The sequence below is a fragment of the Nyctereutes procyonoides genome, unplaced genomic scaffold, assembly GCF_905146905.1.
Source record: "Nyctereutes procyonoides isolate TBG_1078 unplaced genomic scaffold, NYPRO_anot_genome, whole genome shotgun sequence".
In the NCBI taxonomy this organism is placed as follows: domain Eukaryota; kingdom Metazoa; phylum Chordata; class Mammalia; order Carnivora; family Canidae; genus Nyctereutes; species Nyctereutes procyonoides.
In genome coordinates, this window is record NW_026575036.1 from 13,752,796 (window position 1) to 13,776,130 (window position 23,335).

The window sequence follows — 23,335 nt, forward strand, 5'->3', positions numbered from 1 at the left end:
TTAACCACTATGTTAAAACATGCACTAAAATCTTCCAACAAACATGAGTTTTGTCTAAAGTTCAACTACTATTAGAGTTAGCATGAAAACTAGGCTTTCATTTCTGACATTTAAATATCCATAGAAAGTTCTAAATTGGCTTCCTGGTGAAACCTCCAAAGTTTTTTGAATGCAAATCACACCTCTACATAACTGACATGCAGTATCAAATCATTCATTATATTTAAGCCAATGGAATGCTACAGGGCATCTTTTGAAGGTGTTGACTTTTATTTTATTTTATTTATTTATTTTTGTATATTTTTTATTGGAGTTCGATTTGCCAACTTATAGCATAACACCCAGTGCTCATCCCATCAAGTGCCCCCCTCAGTGCCAGCCACCCAGTCACCCCAACCCCCCCCCCCGCCCACCTCCCCTTCCACTACCCCTTGTTCGTTTCCCAGAGTTAGAAGTCTCTTATGTTCTGTCCCCCTCACTGATATTTCCCACTCATTTTCTCTCCTTTCCCCTTTATTCCCTTTCACTATTTTTTATATTCCCCAAATGAATGAGACCATATAATTTTTGTCCTTCTCCAATTGACTGACTTCACTCAGCATAATACCCTCCAGTTCCACCCACGTTGAAGCAAATGGTGGGTATTTGACATTTCTAATGGCTGAGGAATATTCCATTGTATACATAAACCACATCTTCTTTATCCATTTATCTGCTGAAGGACATCGTGGCTCCTTCCACAGTTTGGCTATTGTGGACATTGCTGCTATAAACATCGGGGTGCAGGTGTCCTGCCATTTCACTGCATCTGTATCTTTGGGGTAAATCCCGAGTAGTGCAATTGCAGGGTCATAGGGTAGCTCTATTTTTGACTCTTTGAGGAACCTCCACACAGTTTTCCAGAGTGGCTGTACCAGTTCACATTCCCACCAACAGTGCAGGAGGGTTCCCCTTTCTCCACATCCTCTCCAACATTTGTTGTTTCCCATCTTGTTAATTTTCCCCATTCTCACTAGTGTGAGGGGGTATCTCATTGTGGCTTTGATTTGTATTTCCCTGATGGCAAGTGATGCGGAGTATTTTCCCATGTGCTTGTTGGCCACGTCTATTGTTGACCTTGATTTTAAAGACAATCTGGTAATTGTGTGATAGCAGAATCCACTATCGATTGAAGGCACTTATGTGTGTCAACAAAACGGTATCATCAATTTAGAGAAGACAATTAATGTTTGGTTCCCCTCAGCGGGGGGCATGCATCCAGAACACTGAAACCAGTATCCAATCACGTAGACACAAGCAAAGAGAAGGAGGCGGATAAAAATATCCCTTTATGCCATGAGAAGTGTTGTCTCTTTGGAACCTGTTCTGTAAGCTTCTGCAATATTTTAACAGGTACTGAGACACAGGATCTATTAAGATTATCAGTGACTGGTTCCCTATTGAGTTTGGAGATCTGACTCCCATTAATAATTCCCCAGAAAAATATAAGTTAAGAGCAATAAAGCTGGCAAATATTGTGTATTGCTCTTGACAGATTCTGTCCCAAAGTGACACAGAATATATCAATGACCTCTAATGGACCATCTTTGCCTAAAGGCTCTCTTCACTACACTGACAGTTCAGAGTAAGGAAGCTGGGCTTGTAATTTCTGTCAAGAAGAACCTGACATAGAGATTGGCTGTCCAATATGGGTTTACAAATTAAACCATCAGTACCAAAAACTGGTTAATATTAATTTATACATTCAACAGTAAAAACTTTTTAGAAAATATGTGAAGTTCCAAGGACACAATTACCTGCTCGGCCAACAACGAAGCTAAGCTTGAATACGCATCTGCGAACTCTGGACCATATTGAATGGAGTCCTTCAGTAATGTGATGGCTTCTTCTTTCTTCTCCTGGGACCTACAGATTATAAAGAGGGGAAAAAATCTTTTAATAACACTTTGTTTAAATTCTCTGACTAGACATTAAAACCTCATTTCTTTTCGCAAAGAGAACCTGATTCTCTCTGGATTTCACTGCAAATGAACTGCACTAGATTGTCTCAAGGTGCCAATGGTTTCCGTCTCTGAATTCTCAGTGGAAAGACATGTAAATGATGCTGAAGTTTATTCATTGATTTTTTTTCTACCTTCTGTTTCCTGCTGTGCACTTCCTGAGAGTTTTACTTAATATTTTACAGGCTTGTTAATCAGAAACCTTGACCCTTAGAGGAACAGTTGTGGAGGCATTTGTGGGAGCCAGTTGGAGCCAACTCCAACAAGAGGAGTTGAGCCCCGGGAGTATTGGTTGCACCACCACAGGCTGGGCTGCTAACAGTGGCTGAGGCACCTATCAGGGACAAGTCAGCCAAACTACTCATGTTAACCTTTGCTCTTATATCTAAGAAGGATCCTTTTATACATAAGATGTGAAGTTAGAAAATACCATGACTACTGGTTGGCAAAGAATGATTGGCTATTTAATCATATTATTTTTATTGAAAATCTGGGCTGGTTCTGTTTTCTTCATTTTAGTCTTCTCCCAAAAGTGATTACTTCTGGTTCAAAGAGGACTCAAGGCCCCAAAGTTATTACCGACATTTTGGGTGGCAGTTCTCTTTCCTGCTTGTGCCATGGGGGCAAAACTGGGTCATTATCCTGATATCAGTATTTTTGAAGCCAAAAATACACACCAGCAGTGATCAACTTCGCTACTAATACAATTTCACAAACACTGACCACTTTGCTCAGTGCTAGACATAACTGGTAAAAGGAGTGGAATGAAAAAAAAAAAAAAAAACAGAATCCCTGAACTATAGAGAACACACAACCTAAGGGTCTTCCCACATTTATTGGGTACCAATACAGATTTGTATGCTTATGTTTTCACTATTTAGGGTCAACAATCATTTTTTTGGCAATGTACCTTATGCTCTGGGAAATTTTCCCATTAACAGTATTAATCTTCACAACAGCCTCATGCAGCAGGTGTTCATTGCCCTATCATTTTCATTTTTTGAAGGAGAAAATTTGGATTCAGAAAAGCTTAATGACTCATCATGTTCATAGAGCCCGTCTTCTGGGTCGAGAGCCCATACTCTTCCATCACACTGTATCTGCTTCCTCTAACTACTTAGAAACCCATTTCTTACAACCTTGCTGCTCAGTGTATGATTCATGGACCAGTATCATCAACCTCACCAGGAACTTGTTAGAAATGCAGAGCCTCCAGCTCCATCCAGACCTCCTGAATCAAACCCTACATTTTAAAAAGATTCTCTGGTAATCTGTTCACACGCTGAGATTTCAGCAGAATTGCTCCATAAATTAGCAAAGGCGGCTCAGTGTCGTTCTTGCTGCAAAACCCCTACGTCTTCAGTCTCTGGGCGATGAACATCTGGAGAGGAAAAACTACTATTGAGTCCATGAGTTTGAGTTCCAAGAGCTAGAAGCAGCATGCTACAAGGCAATTTTACCTGGAAAAGAGTCTTCTATGATAGACCTTGAAAAAAAGTCATGTTTTCAGCATAGACCTTGCATTCATCTGTGCAATTTGGCTCATATGTATCATTGGTCTATTACATGTTGGCTATTTCCTAAGGGAGGTCCATGCCATCCTTGTCTTCCTGAAAGCAAGCTAACTCCTACTGGGCTCCCCTTGATGTACAGTCCTGCTATTGATATCAAGGTGTAACATCTGTGTGCTTCAGTGGATTATTTTTGGGATGTGGCTTGAAAGTATCAGGGTTATAAGAAATTTGTATCTCATCTCTTTTAGTGATGCTTTTTTATTTTATTTTTATTTTTTTTAATTTTTTTTATTTATTTATGATAGTCACAGAGAGAGAGAGAGAGAGAGAGAGAGAGAGAGAGAGGCAGAGACACAGGCAGAGGGAGAAGCAGGCTCCATGCAGGCTTCATGCATGTGAGACTCGATCCCAGGACCCTTAACTGCTGAGCCACCCATGTATCCCAAAGTCTACAGATTTATATATTTTTTATTTTTTTAATTTTTATTTATTTATGATAGTCACACAGAGAGAAAGAGAGAGGCAGAGACACAGGCAGAGGGAGAAGCAGGCTCCATGCACCGGGAGCCCGACATGGGATTCGATCCCAGGTCTCCAGGATCGCGCCCTGGGCCAAACCAAACCGCTGCGCCACCCAGGGATCCCAGTAAAGCTTTTTTAAAACTGATTCATTTATTTAGTCAACAAACACTGAAAGAGTATAACTACGGAAGTCCACTATGTTTATGTACTCCTTGGTTTCTAGATTAAAATATACCTTGAAGTACATCTTCCATGGGCACATGTAAATGAAAGCTTATTTTTTAATCCTGGTAATTTGACTACTGATTTCATGGTTAACAGAACTCTTCCTCCAAGGATTTCATAAATATTTTTTTATAAGATTTATTTATTTATTTTAGGCAGGGAGGGGCAGAGGGAAAAATAGAGTCTCCTGACACAGGCAGCTGCTCTGAGACCCTGAGACCATGAGACGAGCCAAAACCAAGAGTCAGATGCTTAACCAACTATACCACTTAGGTGCCACTCATAAATCTTCATTAATATTAATTTGGAAATCCTCCCAAAATCCATAAGAAGATTCAGACTTTAGAAATTAAGGCTGAAGATTAAGTCCGTCAGAATGTAACTGAGCTTGGATATTCTTCAAAATCAGCAGGAAAAACACCACAAACCCACAACAATTTGATAGAAAAGATGTAGTGATTTTCATTTGTCATGGCTCACATCAGTTAGAATGACAATTTAAACCTTTTATGTATGAATTCAGTGTGTTAATTACCACTTAAGGCAGTCTAGGAATCTAAACATTTAAGGCTGTCCATTAACATTCATATGACACAGTGGAAAAGTCAGCATCAAAGTTATCCCCAGGGAACCTAATTCTTTATGAAAAACTGTATCTCTGTTAATCTCTTAAGGGACTGACACACTTTCAAAAAAGAGCTCACCATGTAATTTTGGTGAATATAGGGGTATTGCAAGATGCAAAGACCATGCAGATAAGACATTTCTCCTCGGCTCTGTACTCCTGGATGATTCTGCTTTTTTCCCTCGGAACTTTCGAGAGTCATTGGATATCAACAGGTGTCAGGTACACACCACCTTAACAGATATCTGAAAATGTTTCTTTTACAGAAGCCCAAGAAACTCATCAGCAGTATTTTGTTGTTGTTGTTTCTGAAAGGGAGAGAAATAGGAGAAAGAAACACTTCCTCTGTAGTGTCTCTTTTGCTCAGCCTTTGGTGGGAGCTTAAGAAATTGGCATGGTTTTGATTTAATAACAGAACAGATCATTCATCTCAATAGTACTGTGATTACCACGTGAGAACTGAACTTCATTGCAACCTGATTCTGGTTTCAGAGGATCCCTTTTCAAATCTATCTTATAGCCCCATGTTTCTCTACTAATTTTCTCATATGAATTAAAAATTGGCGGCAATATTTCTACAAAATTCTGTCGACTAGACTGCACCTTACTCAGTTTTGCTTGCTCGTACCTTCGTTCACAGCCTCTTTCTAGTTCTCTTTTTTTTTTCTCCTTCTACTGACAGATACATTCTTTTCTACAGCACTGCCTTTATATAAAAATGGTCACTAATGCCCTGGTATGTACAGATAGACTGTTTACAACCTTCCACAGTGTGGTTCTGATCAACATTCCCAACATAATCAGGTACCCACTAGTCCAGCCAGACTGGGTGGCCTTTGGCATTTATCTTACAGAACCTAAGACATCATCTACTCCACTGCTTTTGTACCCTCAGTGTACTGTAAAATCACCTTGGGTGCTTTTAAAAAGGTCTTGGTGTTCCTAGGCTGCACCTCTTAATAGGGAGCCACACAAATATGACAGCCATTCAGACTTGAGAATTATGGATATAATTCACCCTCCTTGATTTACAGTAGGAGGAAATGAGGCTCAGAGGGCCTCAGTGATTTGCCCTGGTCCCAAGCAAAAAGGGAGGTCTCACATAGGTCTTGTGCCTCTCTGCCTGGCATTCACGCTGTGCTACTGCACAGATGGCTTTCCCCTCCTCTGCTCTCAACTCTGCTTGACTGACTCACCAGCTCAAAGCATGATCCCTCATCCCATCTCCTAAACATATAACAAAATTAGAAAACATATTTATATATACACTGCCTTTCTTATATGTTGGCTTTCTTTCTGTATCTCTGTAAGGAAAAAAAAATGGCGGGTAAATTGCTGTCTGGAAGGCCTGTTCTGGCCTCCAAAGGAGCAGCTGCCTTTGTTCTTCAGCTCACCATTCTAAAGAGTATCTGGGTTCCATCTCACTTTGCTTCTCCAAGGCCCTGGCACAACATATGAAGGGCCCCTGCCACTGCCTCACAGAGGGGGTGCATCTTTCCACCAGTGAGTGGGCCATGCAGGGAAGTGGTCAGAAATTCTTGTTTTCCAGCTGCTGTTTGCTGAACATTTACTCTCTGCTAAGTATATAGTAAGTGATTCTTTTGAATTCTTTATATTGATTCTTGAGTCTAATGAATTAGGTATAATTACTGCCATTTTTAAGATTTAGGAAATGCCAGTAACCAACATCCTAACAAAAATAGACTGAGATTTGGAGGGCTAAGTGATGTGCGCCCAGCACACAGCTACTGTGACACCAGGATTCTAATCTAGAATTTCAAATCTGTCCCGTTCCATGGGCAGGCCACAGTCAGCACTTCTGCATTCACTCTCTTAAATGATAGGCATCTGAGACCATTACTAGATTTTAAGCTTCTTCATAGGCAAGATCTATGTCTTATTAATCTTACTTCTTTTACTCCAGAAATCTGTACACAGTAGAAAATAATTTTAGTAAAGTGACCTGTACATAATAGAAATTCAGTAATCGCTAAGTTAATTTTTCTTAAAAAAACATGGTTTTTCTATTCTCTTTATTCCTAATCTTTGTAAATCTTCAATAAGCATTTCAGTATTCTAATCAAGTTAGAGGTACATAATGTTATCATCCATTTTATATCTCCATTTCTACAGCTCTTTCAGTATTATAGAAGAAATCCTAAGAAAGAAGCATCTCAAGCTTTAGCATCATAAGAAAATTACAAATATAGTTATTATTTATTAAGCACTTCCTACTTAGCAGGTACCACTAAGCAGCTTCTCTACTTTAACTCTGCATAGTAGTTAAAAGCATAAACTCAAAAACCAGAAGGACTGACTTCAAATTCTATTTCTACCATTTACTAGCTGTGTTTCTTTAGGCACATCATCAGACCTCTCAGTCTCAGGTACACAGTAGATACTATATTTGTTTTGGCTTTTATTAGCTTGTTTAATGTTTCTAAAATCACTCATCAAAACCTATCTCCTTTTTTTTCAATTAATTTTTTTAAAACAAGGAGAGTGTAATATTTTTGAAATTTCTTCAAAAGTAATATACTTTCAGGGCACCTGGATGGCTCAGTCGGTTAAATGTCCAACTCTTGATTTTGGCTTAGGCTATGATCTCAGGGTCGTGGGATGGAGCCCTGTGCTGGGCTCTGTGCTCAGCATGGAGTCTGCTTGGGATTCTTCGTCTCCTTCTCTCCTTGCCCCTCCCCTGCTCCCTCCTGCTTTCTCTCAAATAAATAAACAAAATTAAAGATTTTATTTATATATTCATGAGAGACTCACAGAGAGAGGCAGAAACACAGGCAGAGGGAGAAGCGGGCTCCCTAGGATCTAGGATCACACCCTGAGCCCAGGCAGATGCTCAACTGCTAAGCCACCCAGGCATCCAAATAAATAAAATCTTTTTTTTTTTAAGATTTTATTTATTTATTCATATAGACACAGAGAGAGGCAGAGACACAGGCAGAGGGAGAAGCAGGCTCCCTGCAGGGAGCCCGACGTGGGACTCGATCCCAGGTCCCCAGCATCACACCCTGGACTGAAGGCAGGTGCCAAACCGCTAAGCCACCCGGGCTGCCCCCAAATAAATAAAATCTTTTAAAAAAAGTAATATACTTCCACATTTCAAACTATTCACAAAAAATTAAGGCTAGACATCAGAGTGAGTTTTTTCTTGATACCATAATAATTTTTTTAAAGCTTTCATTTATTTATTTGACAGAGAGAGAGAGAGCAAGTATGAGCAGGGGGTAGGGGCAGAGAGAGAGGAAGAGGGACAAGTAGACTTCCTACTGAACTTGAAGCCCGATGAAGGGCTAGATCTCAGGACCCTGAGGTCATGACTTGAGCTGAAGGCAGACATTTAACTGAATAAGCCACCTAGGTGTCCCCATAATAGATTTTTAAAAATATTTTATTTATTTATTCATAGAGACAGAGAGAGAGAGAGAGAGAGAGAGAGAGAGGCAGAGACACAGGCAGAGGGAGAAGCAGGCTCCATGCAGGGAGCCCAATGCGGGACTCGATCCCAGGACTCCAGGATCACGCCCTGAGCCAAAGGCATTGCTAAACTGCTGTGCCACCCGGGCTGCCCTATAATACATTTTTAATACAATTTAAATCCCATTAAATACACAAATGAATACGTTGCACTAAATGTAAGATCACACCCCTACCAAACAAGTCATTACCCCTGGAAAAATCACTCTAAGGCAAACACCAAGGTGAAGAGGCAAAAATGGTAGAATGATAGTCCAGAATCCACTCAGTTTACGTCAGAACCACATAAAGGAGTGGGTCTGCATTTTTAGGGGTGACTGCTAGAGGTGAATATTTGGGCAAGAAAGAATCAGGAGTAATTCCGAGCCTCTTCTTCAGTAAAGCCAGGAAAGTTTCTTAGAAAAGAAAGGTTTAGGCAGTTATCTCCATGTGAAAAGATATTTAAAAAAAAAAAAAAAAGAGAGAGAGAGAGAGAGAGGCAGAAAATTTCAAATAGACATTATAAAATTTCTTAATGGGAATGAGTATGTACTCCAACAGTACAGATCACCCCTGGGCCAGCATTAGACAGTATTAAAACTTCCTAATACATTCATTTTGGATCTATCATTAAGCAATTTGGGGAAATCAGAAGCCCATTTTCAATGTAAGCCCCATCTATGCAGGACTACTCTGTTAGCCATTTAGACTAAATTGACAGGTCAATTCAAAAGGGGAAAAAGATGAAAAAAACATTTGCCTCTGAATTGACCAAGCATGTGATTTAGCTAACTCTGCAGGTTATTTCTCCGAATAATGTAAAAAAGCTTAAATTAAGTAGCCCATATCTGGTGAATGAATTGATAAAATCAAACCTCAGTAAATACCCCTTGGGCATACACCTTCACTTAGAAGTCACAGAAAGGAGCATTCTGAGTCCCTTTGGAAACTCATGTCACACTAAGGACAGTCAGAGCTTCTTTTGGGGGTTCAACTGACACTGGTGAAGCTATTAGGGATTGCTGGATAGATGAGAGGAGTAGGTAAAGGTAAAAGCGTCTCAGGGTGATAATATTTATTGCCTCTCAGCATCCTGAATTTCCTGACCCACCAAATAAGGAAACATCAAGTGACTGCACCACCTGATGACCGTTGATCCTCCATGACCTAAAATATTTTGTCTTCACTTTTCCCTTTAGATCAATAGTCCTTGGGGCACCTGGGTGGCTCAGTGGTTGAGCGTCTGCCTTTGGCTCAGGTCATGATCCCGGGGTTCTGGGATCGAGTACCACATGCATGAAGCCTGCATGGAGCCTGCTTCTCCCTCTGCCTATGTCTCTGCCTCTCTCTCTCTGTGCCTCTCCATGAATAGATGAATAAAATTAAAAAAAAAAAACAATAGTTCTCAAATTTTAGTGCTTAAGAATCCTTGGGTGTTTGGAAAAATGTGGAATTCCAGGCCTCCTCAGATTCAGTAGGTCTGAGGGAGGGCCCAGGAATCATTATTCTCAATAAGCCCCTCAGAGAATTCTGTTGGGGGTGGTCTTCAGCCTACGTTTTAGGGCAACTTTGCCCTGGTTCAGTTTGGGATTTGCCTGTTCACCTGATCCTGGAGACAAGGCTAAATGTAAGATGATAATAAAAGTCAAAAAGACTCCCCGGATCCATCAGAGCCAAAAAGACAATCACAGTGGTCAGGTGATTTGGCCGGATGACTGGGAGGCTCCAGTGGGGATGGGTGGAGAGGACACTGAGAAAGACTGTGATTGGAAGAGACAGTTTTCTGTCTCCCTGCAGCTCCATTGTGGATGCCTCTTCTCTGCATCCAAGTCTTAGAGCCCGTGTCATCCACGTGGGCATCAGAGCATACATAAAAATCTAATACTCTGCAAGCAAAACTACTCTCTCACATTTTCCCCAGGAACTTTCAAAAGGCTAAAAGTCCTGAGAAGGGCTTCCTGGGACCAATAACATCTTCATCATTGATTTCATGAGAGAAACATTAAGTAGAAATTAGATCTTGCTCATAATGTGCAAATTTTGCCATTAAACATTTGTAGCTTCCCAGGGAATTAATTCTTCCTTTGGTTATACAGCAGTGGGGCTGTTTTTCTTGTGTGTTAAGTAAAAACATTTGCATCATCTCACTTTCTTGGCTCTATCTCAATGACAGATATTTAGCGAAAGCAAAATAAGGCTTCACCATATTTTCTTTTAGTAATTAAGGACCTGTTAAGTTTGTCAATTTGGGAAACTTTCTGGATCCCTGTCTAAAATCTCATGATACATTCATTTAAACTAAAAGCAGATGCTTGCTTTGAAAAAGTATTGACATTTGGGGAGAATTTAGGAAATGCCAGCAACAGAAATAAATGGATTTGGCAATCCACTTGGCAGCAGTAAAATTTCCCATTAACCACAGTGTGAACTTGGGAGTGCTGGGGAGCTCCCTTAATTTGGTTCCATTATTGGAATGTTTTGTTGTTGTTGGGTCCCAAAATGATGTCTCTTACAAAGTAGGAAAAAGATTATGATTTTTTTTGGGTGGGGGGAGCTTCTTTGGGGACAGATAGGCTTTACCAGTACTTTTGAAAAATGAACTGTGAAAGTCAAATTGTAAATATCTGACAGATGATCTTTTCAGAGCATACATTTTTTTTCTATGGCCCTACTAACTTTCCTATATAGAAAAATAAGAAAATTGGACCAGAGTTTGTGTACCCTCGCTCACATTCGAGTTTACTGAGCACATCTCTGAGCAATGCTATGGAAATACAGCATTGGGTTTACTGGTGTTCACACGAGTTGTGCTATTTGACTTTTTATGGAAGTCACACAGGAAAATTGTCTGCAGGGTAGATCCCTATTATGTGCTGATGAAGAATGAATTTTTTTTCAGTTCAAAACTATACTCACTATAGTTAGTGAGTCACCGGCACCTCACACCCTGCCCCAATCCAGGTGGGTCTGCAGGATCAGACTGAGGTCACTGCAGCAACAATGGGAGGCAGTTGGGGTGCCCACCCTGTGTGGCGTCAGTGGTCAAGCTTTAGTTGCCTTTAACACTTCTCTCCCCAGCTGAAATCTGAGGAATAGAATGCTGGGGAAGGTTCTGACGCTGTCTAGTTATCAGCAGCAGAGAGGAAGACACAGCTCACAGAAAGACCTCACACAGAAGCTGGCACAGAGTAGGTGCTGAGGAAATGTTTGTCCTGAATCCCTCCTGTTTCACTCCTTTCGAAGGCTCCTGATGTCTTCATCAGCTCAGTGAGGTCACTGCCCTGAACCCAGGCAGCAGAATGCTTGCCCCACTAGGGCCTTGCTCCTGCACGTGTGGGGCAGTTCTGTGCCAGGAGTGCATGGAGGTGAGTCGGGAGTGGAGGGAAATAGTCCCAAGCCAGCATCACTCCAAAGCTCACGCAAATATTTATGCTCAGCTATTCCATGATCTGAAGGAAAGCATAGAAGCAATGCTCCCAGTTTGGTATCTGGAAAGGGCAGCTGAGAGCAGCCTGATTTAGCCAGGATTCATTCTCCCCATAGATAAAGGGTCACTGTGATGATGGGCACATCCGTGGTTTTAGGCTCAGGCTGATTGCTGTCTGAATCCCAGCTCTGCCCTCATTAGCTGTATGGCTTGGATTAGATGTTCCACTTCTATGTGTCTCAGTGGCCAGATCTGTTGAATGGGTACATGAATCACTACCCTCCAGGTTCCTTTGAGGATGCAATAATTACACAAAGGCAGGGTGCCTAGCAGACTGTCTGGCACATAGGATGATGCTAACTCTAACTTGTTCCTTCTCTACTTTTCAGTCAGATTCCCATCTGGAATTCCTATCAGAACCCTTACCAACTAATTTCTCAGCAAAAACATAATGCTGTCCCTTTGCAACTACTTCATCTGAAGAAAAATGCACTTTCAAATTCCTTTCTGGTCTTCCTCTTCCACTTCAGTTAAGGGATTAGAAACTTGGAGTCATAGTTAAAACCACAGATTCCTGCGGCTAAAGAGGTTTACAGGATCACCTTGTCCAGTGCCTTATTTCATAAAGGAGGAAACTGAGTCTCAAGGAGGTTGAGTACTGCCTGAAGCTGTTCAACGGCAGGGGTAGAAAATGCATTATCTACTTCTGATTCATTATTCATTTTATCCCAAGAAGCTGAGCTTCAAATTGGAAGTGGGAAATTATGTCCCTGGGCTAATAATTAATCGTAGCTAAAACTTATTTCATCTTTATTGGGGGCTAGGTCCTATGTTAAGTATTTATATGCATTCTCATGTTCACTACTCATGAAAAGAAGTTACTAGTATTATTCCCATTTATTTTATTTTTTAAAGATTTTATTTATTTATTCATGAGAGACACACAGAGAGGCAGAGACACAGGCAGAGGGAGAAGCAGGCTCCCCACAGGGAGCCTGATGCAGGACTCGATCTCAGGACCCCAGGATCATGACCTGAGCCAAAGGCAGATGCTAAACTGCTGAGCCACCCAGGCCTCCCCAGTTCCCATTTTATAAGTGAGTAATTGGAGGCACTGCAAAATAAAAATGTTTTCCCAAAAACACACTACAACATGGCCGAACTGAGATGCAAACTTACTAAGTTCTTCCACAACTCCTGGTCCTGAGGAGAGACACAGGGACAGTGTGATAGCCAGAGGTACCAGAAAGGGCTGGCTCTGGAGGTGCCACTCAATAGAGCTTACTGTTCACAGCCCTCCCCTCCCTGCCTTGTGCCCTGTCTCTAAGGGGAGAGTGATGGTGTCCATCCCCTGACCACCCTGAGTGGGCAAGTGTATGAGGCATGAGGAAGGGCTTTGTAATTCTTCATGTGAGTGTCAGTTATTGGCATGCTAGTCACTTGTTGGAGGAGAAGTGGCAGAAAGATTGAGGGCAGAGAGCCCTGCAATGCCGCCCAGCAGACAGGGGCATGAAAGCACCAGGCTGGGTCCTCGGAGCAGAGGAAGCTGGGAGGAAGACTTCAAGGCCAGCTTCACGTTCCCACAGTGCTTTCTGGCACATACCCCGCAGACTACAGGTGAGTGTGGGCCAGAGCTCACATGGAGAACATGCATATCCCTCTCTCTGCCCTTCGTGTTTCTCCTCCTGGCCTACACAGAGCTAAAAATAGATCTGAAAGCCCCCTGACAATCCTGAACAAGTTATATTCCAAATGTAGCCTGTTGTGTCAAGGCAAAATCGAGCTACTGGACTTAAGATAAAAAGTTTATCTTGATCTTGTTCTCCTAGAGTAAGACACTGCATGCGAGAAGAAATTTCCACTGGTTACCCTCATTTCTCTCTCCCTTTTTTTAGTTTTTATTTTAATTCCTGTTAGTAGACATAAAGTGTTCTATCAGTTTCAGGTGCGCAATACAGCAATTCAACACTTCCCTGTTCATTTCTCTTATTCTTCTAATTGACTTGGACCTTCTTCAAGGTACATCTCTACTCAAGAGTTGCTCCAAGTCGGAGCCCAGCACAGGATCTTAAGGAGACCAGACTGTAAACGGAGCCAGGAAAACTCAGGAAGCTTAGGGATGGTTGGCGGTGGGGAGGGCACATATAATTTTCAGGACAGGGGAGAACACTGAGCACTCTGGTACTTGACAAAGCAGTCTGGCCCGTTTAATTATCCTGTCAGAAATATTTATGCAGGGAGAGAAAAAACATTCCAATTCCTTCAAGAGAGTGTAAACAGAATCAGGGGTTCCTTAAAGCTTGCGCTCCCTCACTGGGTTTCTCACGCAGGCTGCCTTCTGGCCTCACCAGAGTTCACGCCGCCCGTGACAGCATGAGAGGGGAATGAGAAAAGGGACCGTTCTTTGCAAACGTACTATGGATTTAAAGCAACCCACTCATGCTCAACTCATTAGCAATCACAGCATGAATGAACAGAGTTTTGGTGGGGGAGAGATACTTACAAAAATATTTTAACAATTGGCAATCTGTGTATACACAAATAACTCCCAAATCTTGAGGAAGTAGGTAAACATTCTAATCATTTCCCAGATAATCCAGTTTTGTACAAACAGTGAACGGAAGATAAAAATGCAAACGAGGGGTGCCTGGGTGGCTCAGTCAATTAGGCATCCAATTTCGGCTCAGGCCATGATCTCAGGGTTGTGAGACTGAGCCCTGTGTTGGGCTCTGCACTGGGTATGGAGCCTGCTTAAGATTCTTTCCCTCTTTCTCTCTGCCTCTACCCCACCCCTCTCTAAAAATAAAAAATGCAAATGAAGCCGTATTTTAGATGAGCTAGAAGAGTTCTTACTTTAAAACCTTTGTAATATTCTCTCTCAAATGAAATTCGAAGGCTCATATTTCACATCCGTTGGCAAGCGATCCGTGCGACTGTGTCAGGGTGTACACAGCATGGGAGAGTGGTGGAAAAGACAGACGAAAGTGGCAGCATTATGGAAAGTCCTAAATGCTGAGACATCTGGACTCTGTGTATGTAATGGATGATCAACAAAATTCACAGGTGCCCCTCAATTTATAGGGAGGCTGGAAGAAGCATACATGTTGGAAATAGAAGGAAAAAAACATGTTGCAATACAGGCAATGAAATAAAGAGCTTCAAAAGCAGGACAAGGTCAACAGTGGCATATTCTTCATTTCAGAGACATCAGCAGGACAAGGTCAACAGTGACATATTCTTCATTTCAGAGACATCAGGGGAATGAACAGGTGAGGAGGAAGAAGGACCAAATACTAACCATTCTTACCAATCTGATGGGAGAAATTTCAGAAGGAGTTAAGAGAACGTGAAGGAATAGTTGAAATGACACAGGTCATCTAGGGGAATCTGGGGTGTACAGAAATGTGTGGAATGGGAAAAATCTGAAGACCTAAGAGCAAGCCCACAATAATGGATGGGGGAAGGGGATAGAAATAGAATCAAGAACACATGTGGATTTTATGCTAATGCCTACTAATGGCTAAAAAAAAAGCTGACAATACCAAATGTTAGGGTGTGAAGCACATGGATCTCCTCATCATTGTTGATGGGAGGGAAAGTGGTACAATTACTTTGAGGAACAGTTTGGCAGTTTCTTAACACATTAAAGATACATTTACCCACAATTCCATTCCTAGATATTTACCTAAGAAAAATAAACATACAAAGACTAGGACATGAATAATCACAACATGAATATTCACAATAACTCAAACCTGTAAAAAACAAAACAAAACAAGTATTCACCCACAGGAAAATGGATAAACAAATTACAGTCTATTTACACGATGGAATACTACTCAGCAATAAAAGAAATGTAACATGTAACCAACCACAGGAATAAAACTCAAAACACTATGCTGAGCAAAAATATCCAGATGCCAAAAAAGTGCATGGTAAGTGATCACTTTTAAATGAAGTTCTAATTTCTGGTGGAAAGAATCAGAATAACAAGTGCCTGGGGCGGGGGAGGGGGGAATTACTGAAAGAGGCATGAAGGGTCTTTCTGGCATGATGGAAATTGTTCATGTTACTTTGGGGGTAATTACAAGAGTATTTAGAGTTGTCAAAACTCAGATTTGTGCATTTTTTTCCATGTCAGTTATGGCTCAACTTAAAAACAACAACAATGCATAAAATCATGATGTAAGCACTGGCCTTGTTAAGGAAGCAAGACACATCTTCCCCAGAAGAGCAAAAGAAGGGGGAGTCTGTGAACATGCAGGAAATTTTGTGGTAGGAAGAAGGGAAACTGCGCAAGTGGACCTTGCATGACTTGACTATTCTTAGGAAAAGTAAGAGAGGATATTATCTTCTGGGTATGTGTATGGGCACTAAGGAGGGGAAGGATACATGTATTGGGAAAAGAAAACATATTTGGGAGATACTATAAGACCATAAGGGATGAATCTCTAACAGCCTTAACCTCCGATCCTGTTTTGTTTCAAAACCCTCTGCTCTTCAGAGTTTGTTGGGTCCTACTCAACTCAGATTTGTATTTCTCATCCCCAACATTTGACAGATTGGAAGAAGGTCAAGAGCATCTATTCCTAACAGATGAAAATTGCTTCTTGGAGTGGAAGTGTGCAGTGAAGATACGATTAGATTACACATAAAAAATAAAACTCGATGGTTTGTGGTCTCCCAAAGCTCAATACTATTTAACAAATCTTATTCTTGAGCATTTATTTGGGAAAGAAGTGAGTAAGAAAAAATGCTTAAAAAGGCTCCTGGGGGAGGGTGGGGGCTGATAACGAAAAGGAGTTGAGGAATATTGGTCTAGGAAAAGCAAAATGCAGGCAATGGGATACCTTCAGTTGCAGGCCTGGTCAGGTAAGTAAATGAGAGTTAAGGTGTGCAAGAGTCTAAGATGATGTCACATGTATTAATGAATGGATAAATCAGAGATGGGATTATAAATCAGGAATATAAAAACCAGAGAGAACAAAGATTGTAACAACGGTGAAGAGCAGGGTTGGTAGGAATGTGGGAGGAGGATGGGAATCACACCAGTCATGGAAGTCATGTCAATACGAAGCTCTTAGAAAAAAGAGAACTGTGCATGGTTGGAGAAGAACTAGTGGTGGCAGGTCACAATCCCAATCCCATCCAAGGGTCAGCAGGAATGACAGAGGGGAAAGGGAAGGGTGGGCGGAGGTGAGAGACTAAGGTCAAAGGGGAACATCAGAATTCAGGTAGTAGAAAAGAAAAAGATCTGCATGGCCATGTAGGTGGGTGCTCAAGGCAGAACAGAACTGGAGGGTCCGGGGGTGAAGCTGGCAGAGGAACTGGGTGATGGATTCATGTCTGGAAGGTATGTAATGGGATTGAGACCACAGAGAAATAAGGTTGGAGATGCCTGGAATACTAACAGGTCACCATGGGAATGGGGGCAAGGAGTAAGAGTTTACTTGGAGGGGAGAGTACAGAACTTGCCCACCCCGAAGTTGACATCCCATTGTGGTGGAAAGCAGCTCAAAAAAGCTTTTCTTAAAAAAAAAAAAAAAGAAAAACGCTTTTCTTTATCCAGCAGACTGAAATTTTGGATTCTCTGAGGCTTTGGTTGAAAAGTAGAGGAGTACTACTATCTTGAATGTATCAACTCCTTTTTATAAAATAAAAGGTGGTGTAACTAGTGCCAGAGATAAAAAGAAATTTAATCTCAAACATTTAAATTTATTTCAAAGATAGTGATCACCATTCTTTCCATATTCTTTTATTTTTTAGGATTTAATTCTCTAAAGGATCAGGGTGCCTGGCTGGCTTAGCCATTGAGCATCTGCCTTTGGCTCAGGCCAGGATCCCTGAGTCCTGGGGTCGAGTCCTTCATTGGGCTCTCTGCAGGGACCCTGCTTCTCCTTCTTCCTGTGGTCTCTGCTTCTCTCTCTGTATCTTTCATGTATAAATAAGTAAAATCTTGAAAAAAAAAAAGCTTTCTAAAGGATCAGACTATAGAATGTATTTTGTTTTTCAAATTCAACTTCTATATAGTTCAATTATTGGACATCCCACTTCACTTTCTTCTGTATTTTGATTACAATACTTATTGTAATACCTATATAATGCCCATATCCTATCATGTGATTAGAAAGGAGTTTTGGCAATGAGGGAGGTATGACGTAATTCTTTAAGAGGTTCTTTTCATATTCTGTTTCAGTAGCAAACACTAGCAACTATTTTACCACAGCAGTCACAAAACTATTTTCCCATGCCCTGAATTTAAATATTCAATTATATTCTCTTGAGCCATCAGGGACTTCTCTTTTCATCCATAAAAAGTTTATGCTAATCTTGCCTATTTTCTTTTACATTTTAGGTTCTAAGCAAAGCCAACAATAATTAATATAAATTAAGAATGCTGGCATGGAAAGCTGTTCCTTATCAATCTGTCACACTGTAAACATGCCACACAGAATCATAATAGATTAGCGTCAAAGTCCAGTGAAATGGTCATGAAAGAGGCCAAATATATTTGAATAACATTCATTGAAATCTATTGCTATGATCAGGTCTAAAGCTGTATGTCATAGAATTCCAAGAATTCAAATGAAATTTGTCTTCAGTGCTGTAAGATTTCTGGGCTGTTCTGACAGCATCACATTTTATTTAGAGCTTCTGGTCTGGACAAAGTCTTACGTTTCTCTCAAAGTCAAGGTCATTCATAAAGATCTGTGCTGTCCAATACAGCAGCCACAAACCACATGTGGCTATTGAACACTTGAAATACAACGAGTCTGAGATAGACTGTAAGTTTAAAACATACACTAGATTTCAAAGATTGATTATAAAAAAAATAATTGATTAAAAAATATTACTGGCTTGGTAATATTTTTACATGCTCAATTTTAAAATTAATTTTTGATAGTAACTACATGCTAAAATGATAATATTTTGGACATATTAGACTTGAATAAAATAATTATTAAAATTAATTCCACCTTTTTTACGTTCTGAAATATGGTGATCTGAAAATTTTAAGTCACAGATTCTGGCTCTCATTACATTTCTGTTGGGCAGTGCTGCTCAAAGCTGTATACCACTTTTGAAGTGAGCCGCAAGGAGGCAGGCAGTCCAGTGTGGTCAGACAGGTGTAGGTTCAATTCCCACACCTTCTCTTTCTTCACTGAGGGACCTGGCACATTACTTCTCCAAGGCTTTCTTTCTTCATTTACAAAACAGGAATAATGACAGCACCCTGCTCTCAAGGATGATCCAATCTAATGCTTGTGACTGAACATATGCTTAGGTTCTCAGAATGAGCTTTAACTTCTAGATTACAAAAAAAAAAAAAAAAAAAAAAGAGAGAGGCACAATTTAAAAAACTCAGCTGCCTCATGAAAAACAGAAGGGGTAGAAATTTTAGACAAATAGTAAAATGGATCAGATCAAACACAATTTAAAATATCTTTATCTTTGTTGTTTCTTTTGTCTTCAACCCATTGCTACTTAGTAGCAGACATGTATTAAGGAAAGCAGAAATGAAACTCAGAGGTAACTAAATGTGGATTAGCTCTATTTCCTGAGTCAACTCTCTCTGCTACTGAGGGAAATAATGTAAACAAACATGTTTCCTTATAGAAAAAAACAAAACAAAAAAACAATGATGGGCCTTTCTCCCAAGAGGCAACCACATGCCATTAAATAGCTAAATATTAAGTAATTTTTGGGTTGAAGAACTATTTGGGCACATGGGTAAAGGAAAGTGAACAGAACGGAGTCCAAGGGCAGGGATTCAGTTCTGGGCCTGCCAGGGCCTAGGCCAATATCACATAAGATTTCTGAGCCTTGGTTTCTCCTTCGCAAAATGGGGATATGGATGAGAATACCTTTTGTGAAAAAGATTGAATTAAATAATGCATAAGAAAACACTTATCTATAAACTGCAAAGTATTATGTAAATGTTAGCTGTTATCATGATTTTATTCCACTGGATTGTAAGAATAATCTACGTGGATACAGCCACTCTACTCTCTGATGCAAATCAAAGGAGCAACAGGTGAACAACAGTGGCTTTGTACAAGGCACTCAACTTTTCAGGACCCTTATTCCCTCTTCTTCCCTGTCTACCTTAAAGAGTTACTAGGAGAGCCAAATTAAAAAAAAAAAAAAAAAAAAAAGCACTCAGAAAACTAGAGGCTTACACAAATATAAAGCATTGTTGTTGGTTTGGATAATCACCAAGAGTTGATTTTGACAAAATCTCTGACAAAGAGAGAAAAAAAAAAAATCTTATGTTTAGTGACCAGGAGTCCCTCCTACTGTGAAAAATAGCCATTACCATGGTCCAAAACATAATTCCTTGTCCTATATAACTCACACATTCAAGATAATAGTTATTTTTTTTTTCAAGATAATAGTTAATGGCAATAATATGTGGAAAAGGAAGGTTAGGGCGTGCATTTCTTGTTCAGGTCTTGGCAAGATGAAATTTAAGGACTGTCGGCTGTCATTTTTAAGTAAAGCTCCATTCAGCACAATATGATAATCATAACTGCAGGACATCCTTCCTAACAAGAACTGCCATAAAGCTGGCTCTTGGGCAGCCCCGGTGGCTCAGCGGTTTAGCGCCGCCTTCAGCCCAGGGCGTGATCCTGGAGACCTGGGATCGAGTCCCACATCAGACTCACTGCATAGAGCCTGCTTGTGTCTCTGCCTCTCTCTCTGTGTGTGTCTCTCATGAAAAAAAATAATAAAATCTTAAAAAAAAATAAGCTGGCTCTTTGGGGGAAAAATACTCATCTATGTGGTCTTTAAAATCAGTACTATGTAATTCTGTTACCCCAAAAGACACTGATAGGACTTTATCCAGCCATTAAATTATTTGACCTCTAAGGCAGGACATAAACAGATGTAACAATGACTTAAAAAGATGTGTCTTTGGAACTTCACATAAGGGGGTGCCTGGGTGGCAAGTAGGTCAAGCGTTTGCCTTCAGATGAGGTCATGATCCAGGGTCCTGGGTTCGAGCCCCATGTCAAGTCCCAAGCCCTGCATGGGGCTCCTGGCTCCACAGGGAGCCTGCTGCTCCCCCAGCTTGTGGTCTCTCTCTCCCTCTCTGTCAAATAAATAAGTAAAATCTTAAAAAAAAAAAACACACAAAACCTTCACATTAAAAAAAAAGAGCTCATAAAAATCAGAGAATAAAACAGAAGCACCCCATTGACCTGCAACTATTATCTGTAATAATTAGAACTCATTTTCCCCACATCTCTTGATCTGTTATTACTTTCAATAGGAGCCGACTAGTACTAAAAGGACTTTTCTGTCACCATGTGTACCACTTCATTTAACAACTAAGGTTGTTTTTCATCATTCTCAATTTGTATCAAATTGTAACAAAAAATTATCTAACTTGAAAAATTCAGCTTATTTGGTTTTTGCTGATTTATACTTTTATTTCTTTCATTTGAATCATACTTTCCCCACGTTTACTTACTTTTGTATAGTATTCCTTGATTTTGTGCTCCTGTACCTGGACAAAGCCAAACCTAAACCTAGAACTTCACACTTAGGATGGCACCTCTCACATCATACCATATTAGATTGTTCTATAATTAAGGCACTTCAATACTTCTGTCCAAATGGGATTAGATAAAAAACACACATTAACACACATATTAGGAGAAAGGACTAAGATCTATCTATACATGTAAAACTCAAGGAGTACACAGGAAGGTGAAGAAGTTGCATCATATGGAGTTACTGAGGCAATTAAGACAATCCTTTTAGGGAGAAGACAAGAGAACAAAGCAAACCATTAGCTAGCTGTAAGGTACCAGATGAGTGCTCTAGAAGTTGAGAGACTCAGAAACCAATTCAGTAAGTATGGAGATTTTTTTTTTAAGGATGGATGAATTTATTTATTTATTTATTTATTTGGTGGGAAGGGCAGTGGGAAGGAGGTACGGATCTCAAGTCGACTCCGTGCTCAGCAAGATCATGACCTGAGACAAAACCAGGAGTCAGGTGCTCAACCGACTGAGCCACCTAGAATCCTCCAGTAAGTGTTGTAGATTGTTAGCATCCTAATAAGCTGAGATAAATACATCACTATCATCTCATTTCAAACCTTGTTCATCCTATTTCCACATTCGATGTTTTCACTGTTTTCTTAAGCTTAGAAGCAAATTCCGTAACTTCCACCATTTCATTATTGCCAAAACTACAGATGCCAACACCATCACCAATACGCTTAGATTGTATTAGTAAAAATACAAGATACAAAAGCACCCCTGTTCTAGGTTTCAGTGATACTAATTACACTATGAACCTCTTCCAAGGCAGTGAGTGAAAAGCCAACACCAATGACTGATTGTACCTGGCAAGTCTCCCTAAGAGCAAGAGTTATCATTACTAACTCCAGGCAGGCCTTGCTTCATTTCTTACTGCTTGCATATGCTGGACATGAGTTGTAGTTGTGTCATCTGGTTGCAGCTTTATTTTTTTTTGAAGATTTTATTTATTTATTCATGAGCGATACAGAGAGAGAGAGAGGCAGAGACACAGGCAGAGGGAGAAGAAGGCTCCTTGCAGGGAGCCTGATGTGGGACTTGATCTTGGGACTCCAGGATCATGCTCTGGGCCAAAGGCAGGTGCTAAAATCACTGAGCAACCCAGGGATCCCTGGATGCAGCTTTAGAGCACACCACTCTTCTTAGATGAGTGCTTTGCCCAAAGTATATTCGTGGAATACTTGGGAAATGCCTTACCAAAAAAAATTGACTTTGGGAAATATCATATCGTATACGATATTGCCTTCCTGAAGATTCACAGAGCATTTAGCATATTAAAGGTTCTTGCAAGAGGAGGAGTTATCTTTGTGTAACTCAGCATTTCCTAAATTTACCTGACCATGTAACCCTTCGCTATGCCCCCCCCCCCATACTGACACTTCCAGAGACACTCTTGGAAATACTCTTTTTGAATGATAAGGGATAGATTATTTCAGAGGACTATTACCTCATCTCAAAGCTTGAAAACCCTAAATTATTCCACTCTGGGAAGAGGAGACAGTAGCACAACCAGATGAGTATTAAGAAGGAAAGGATTTCTTTGTAAAATTTACAAGACCGCCTGATCAAAGGTACACATTCTACTTACTTAAGGAGATTGCCGAGATTGAACAGAGCCCGGTTGTGCTGAGGATTTAGCTGGAGAGCCCTCTGATAGTACATCTTTGCCTCTGCTGCGTCTCTCGTCAGTGTTCCCAGATTGTTCAGGGCACTTGCATGGCGAGGATACAACCTGAAAAGTCAGGACTATTCAGCCATGATTGGTCAAAAACCTGTAAGCTGGGCATAATTTGCTTGTTCTCCCCCGCTCCCCCCGCCCCCCAGGGAATGCCACAACCAAAATGAAACACTGAGTTCTTCCTTTATTTTAATGGTTTGTCCATGTGAAATCTTCTGTGTGCAGCTGCAGGCATATAAATATGGCTGAGAAGCACATATTTGACCCTTAATGGTATAAGTAAATAACCCCCACGTGGTACGAAAATAAACAGTATGCAAATCTA

General features: G+C 40.6%; 1 protein-coding gene across 1 annotated transcript in view; it reads right to left on the minus strand.

Annotated features, from left to right (window-relative positions):
* The window catches only part of TMTC1 (transmembrane O-mannosyltransferase targeting cadherins 1), a 274,216-nt gene that overhangs the window by 37,586 nt on the left and 213,295 nt on the right, over window positions 1–23,335 (minus strand). The window contains exons 12-13 of the mRNA XM_055318820.1: window positions 22,921–23,064; window positions 1,797–1,905 (exon numbers count right to left, since the gene is read on the minus strand). Coding sequence (XP_055174795.1) covers window positions 1,797–1,905; window positions 22,921–23,064 — 253 coding nt within the window. The remainder of the gene's footprint in view (window positions 1–1,796; window positions 1,906–22,920; window positions 23,065–23,335) is intronic.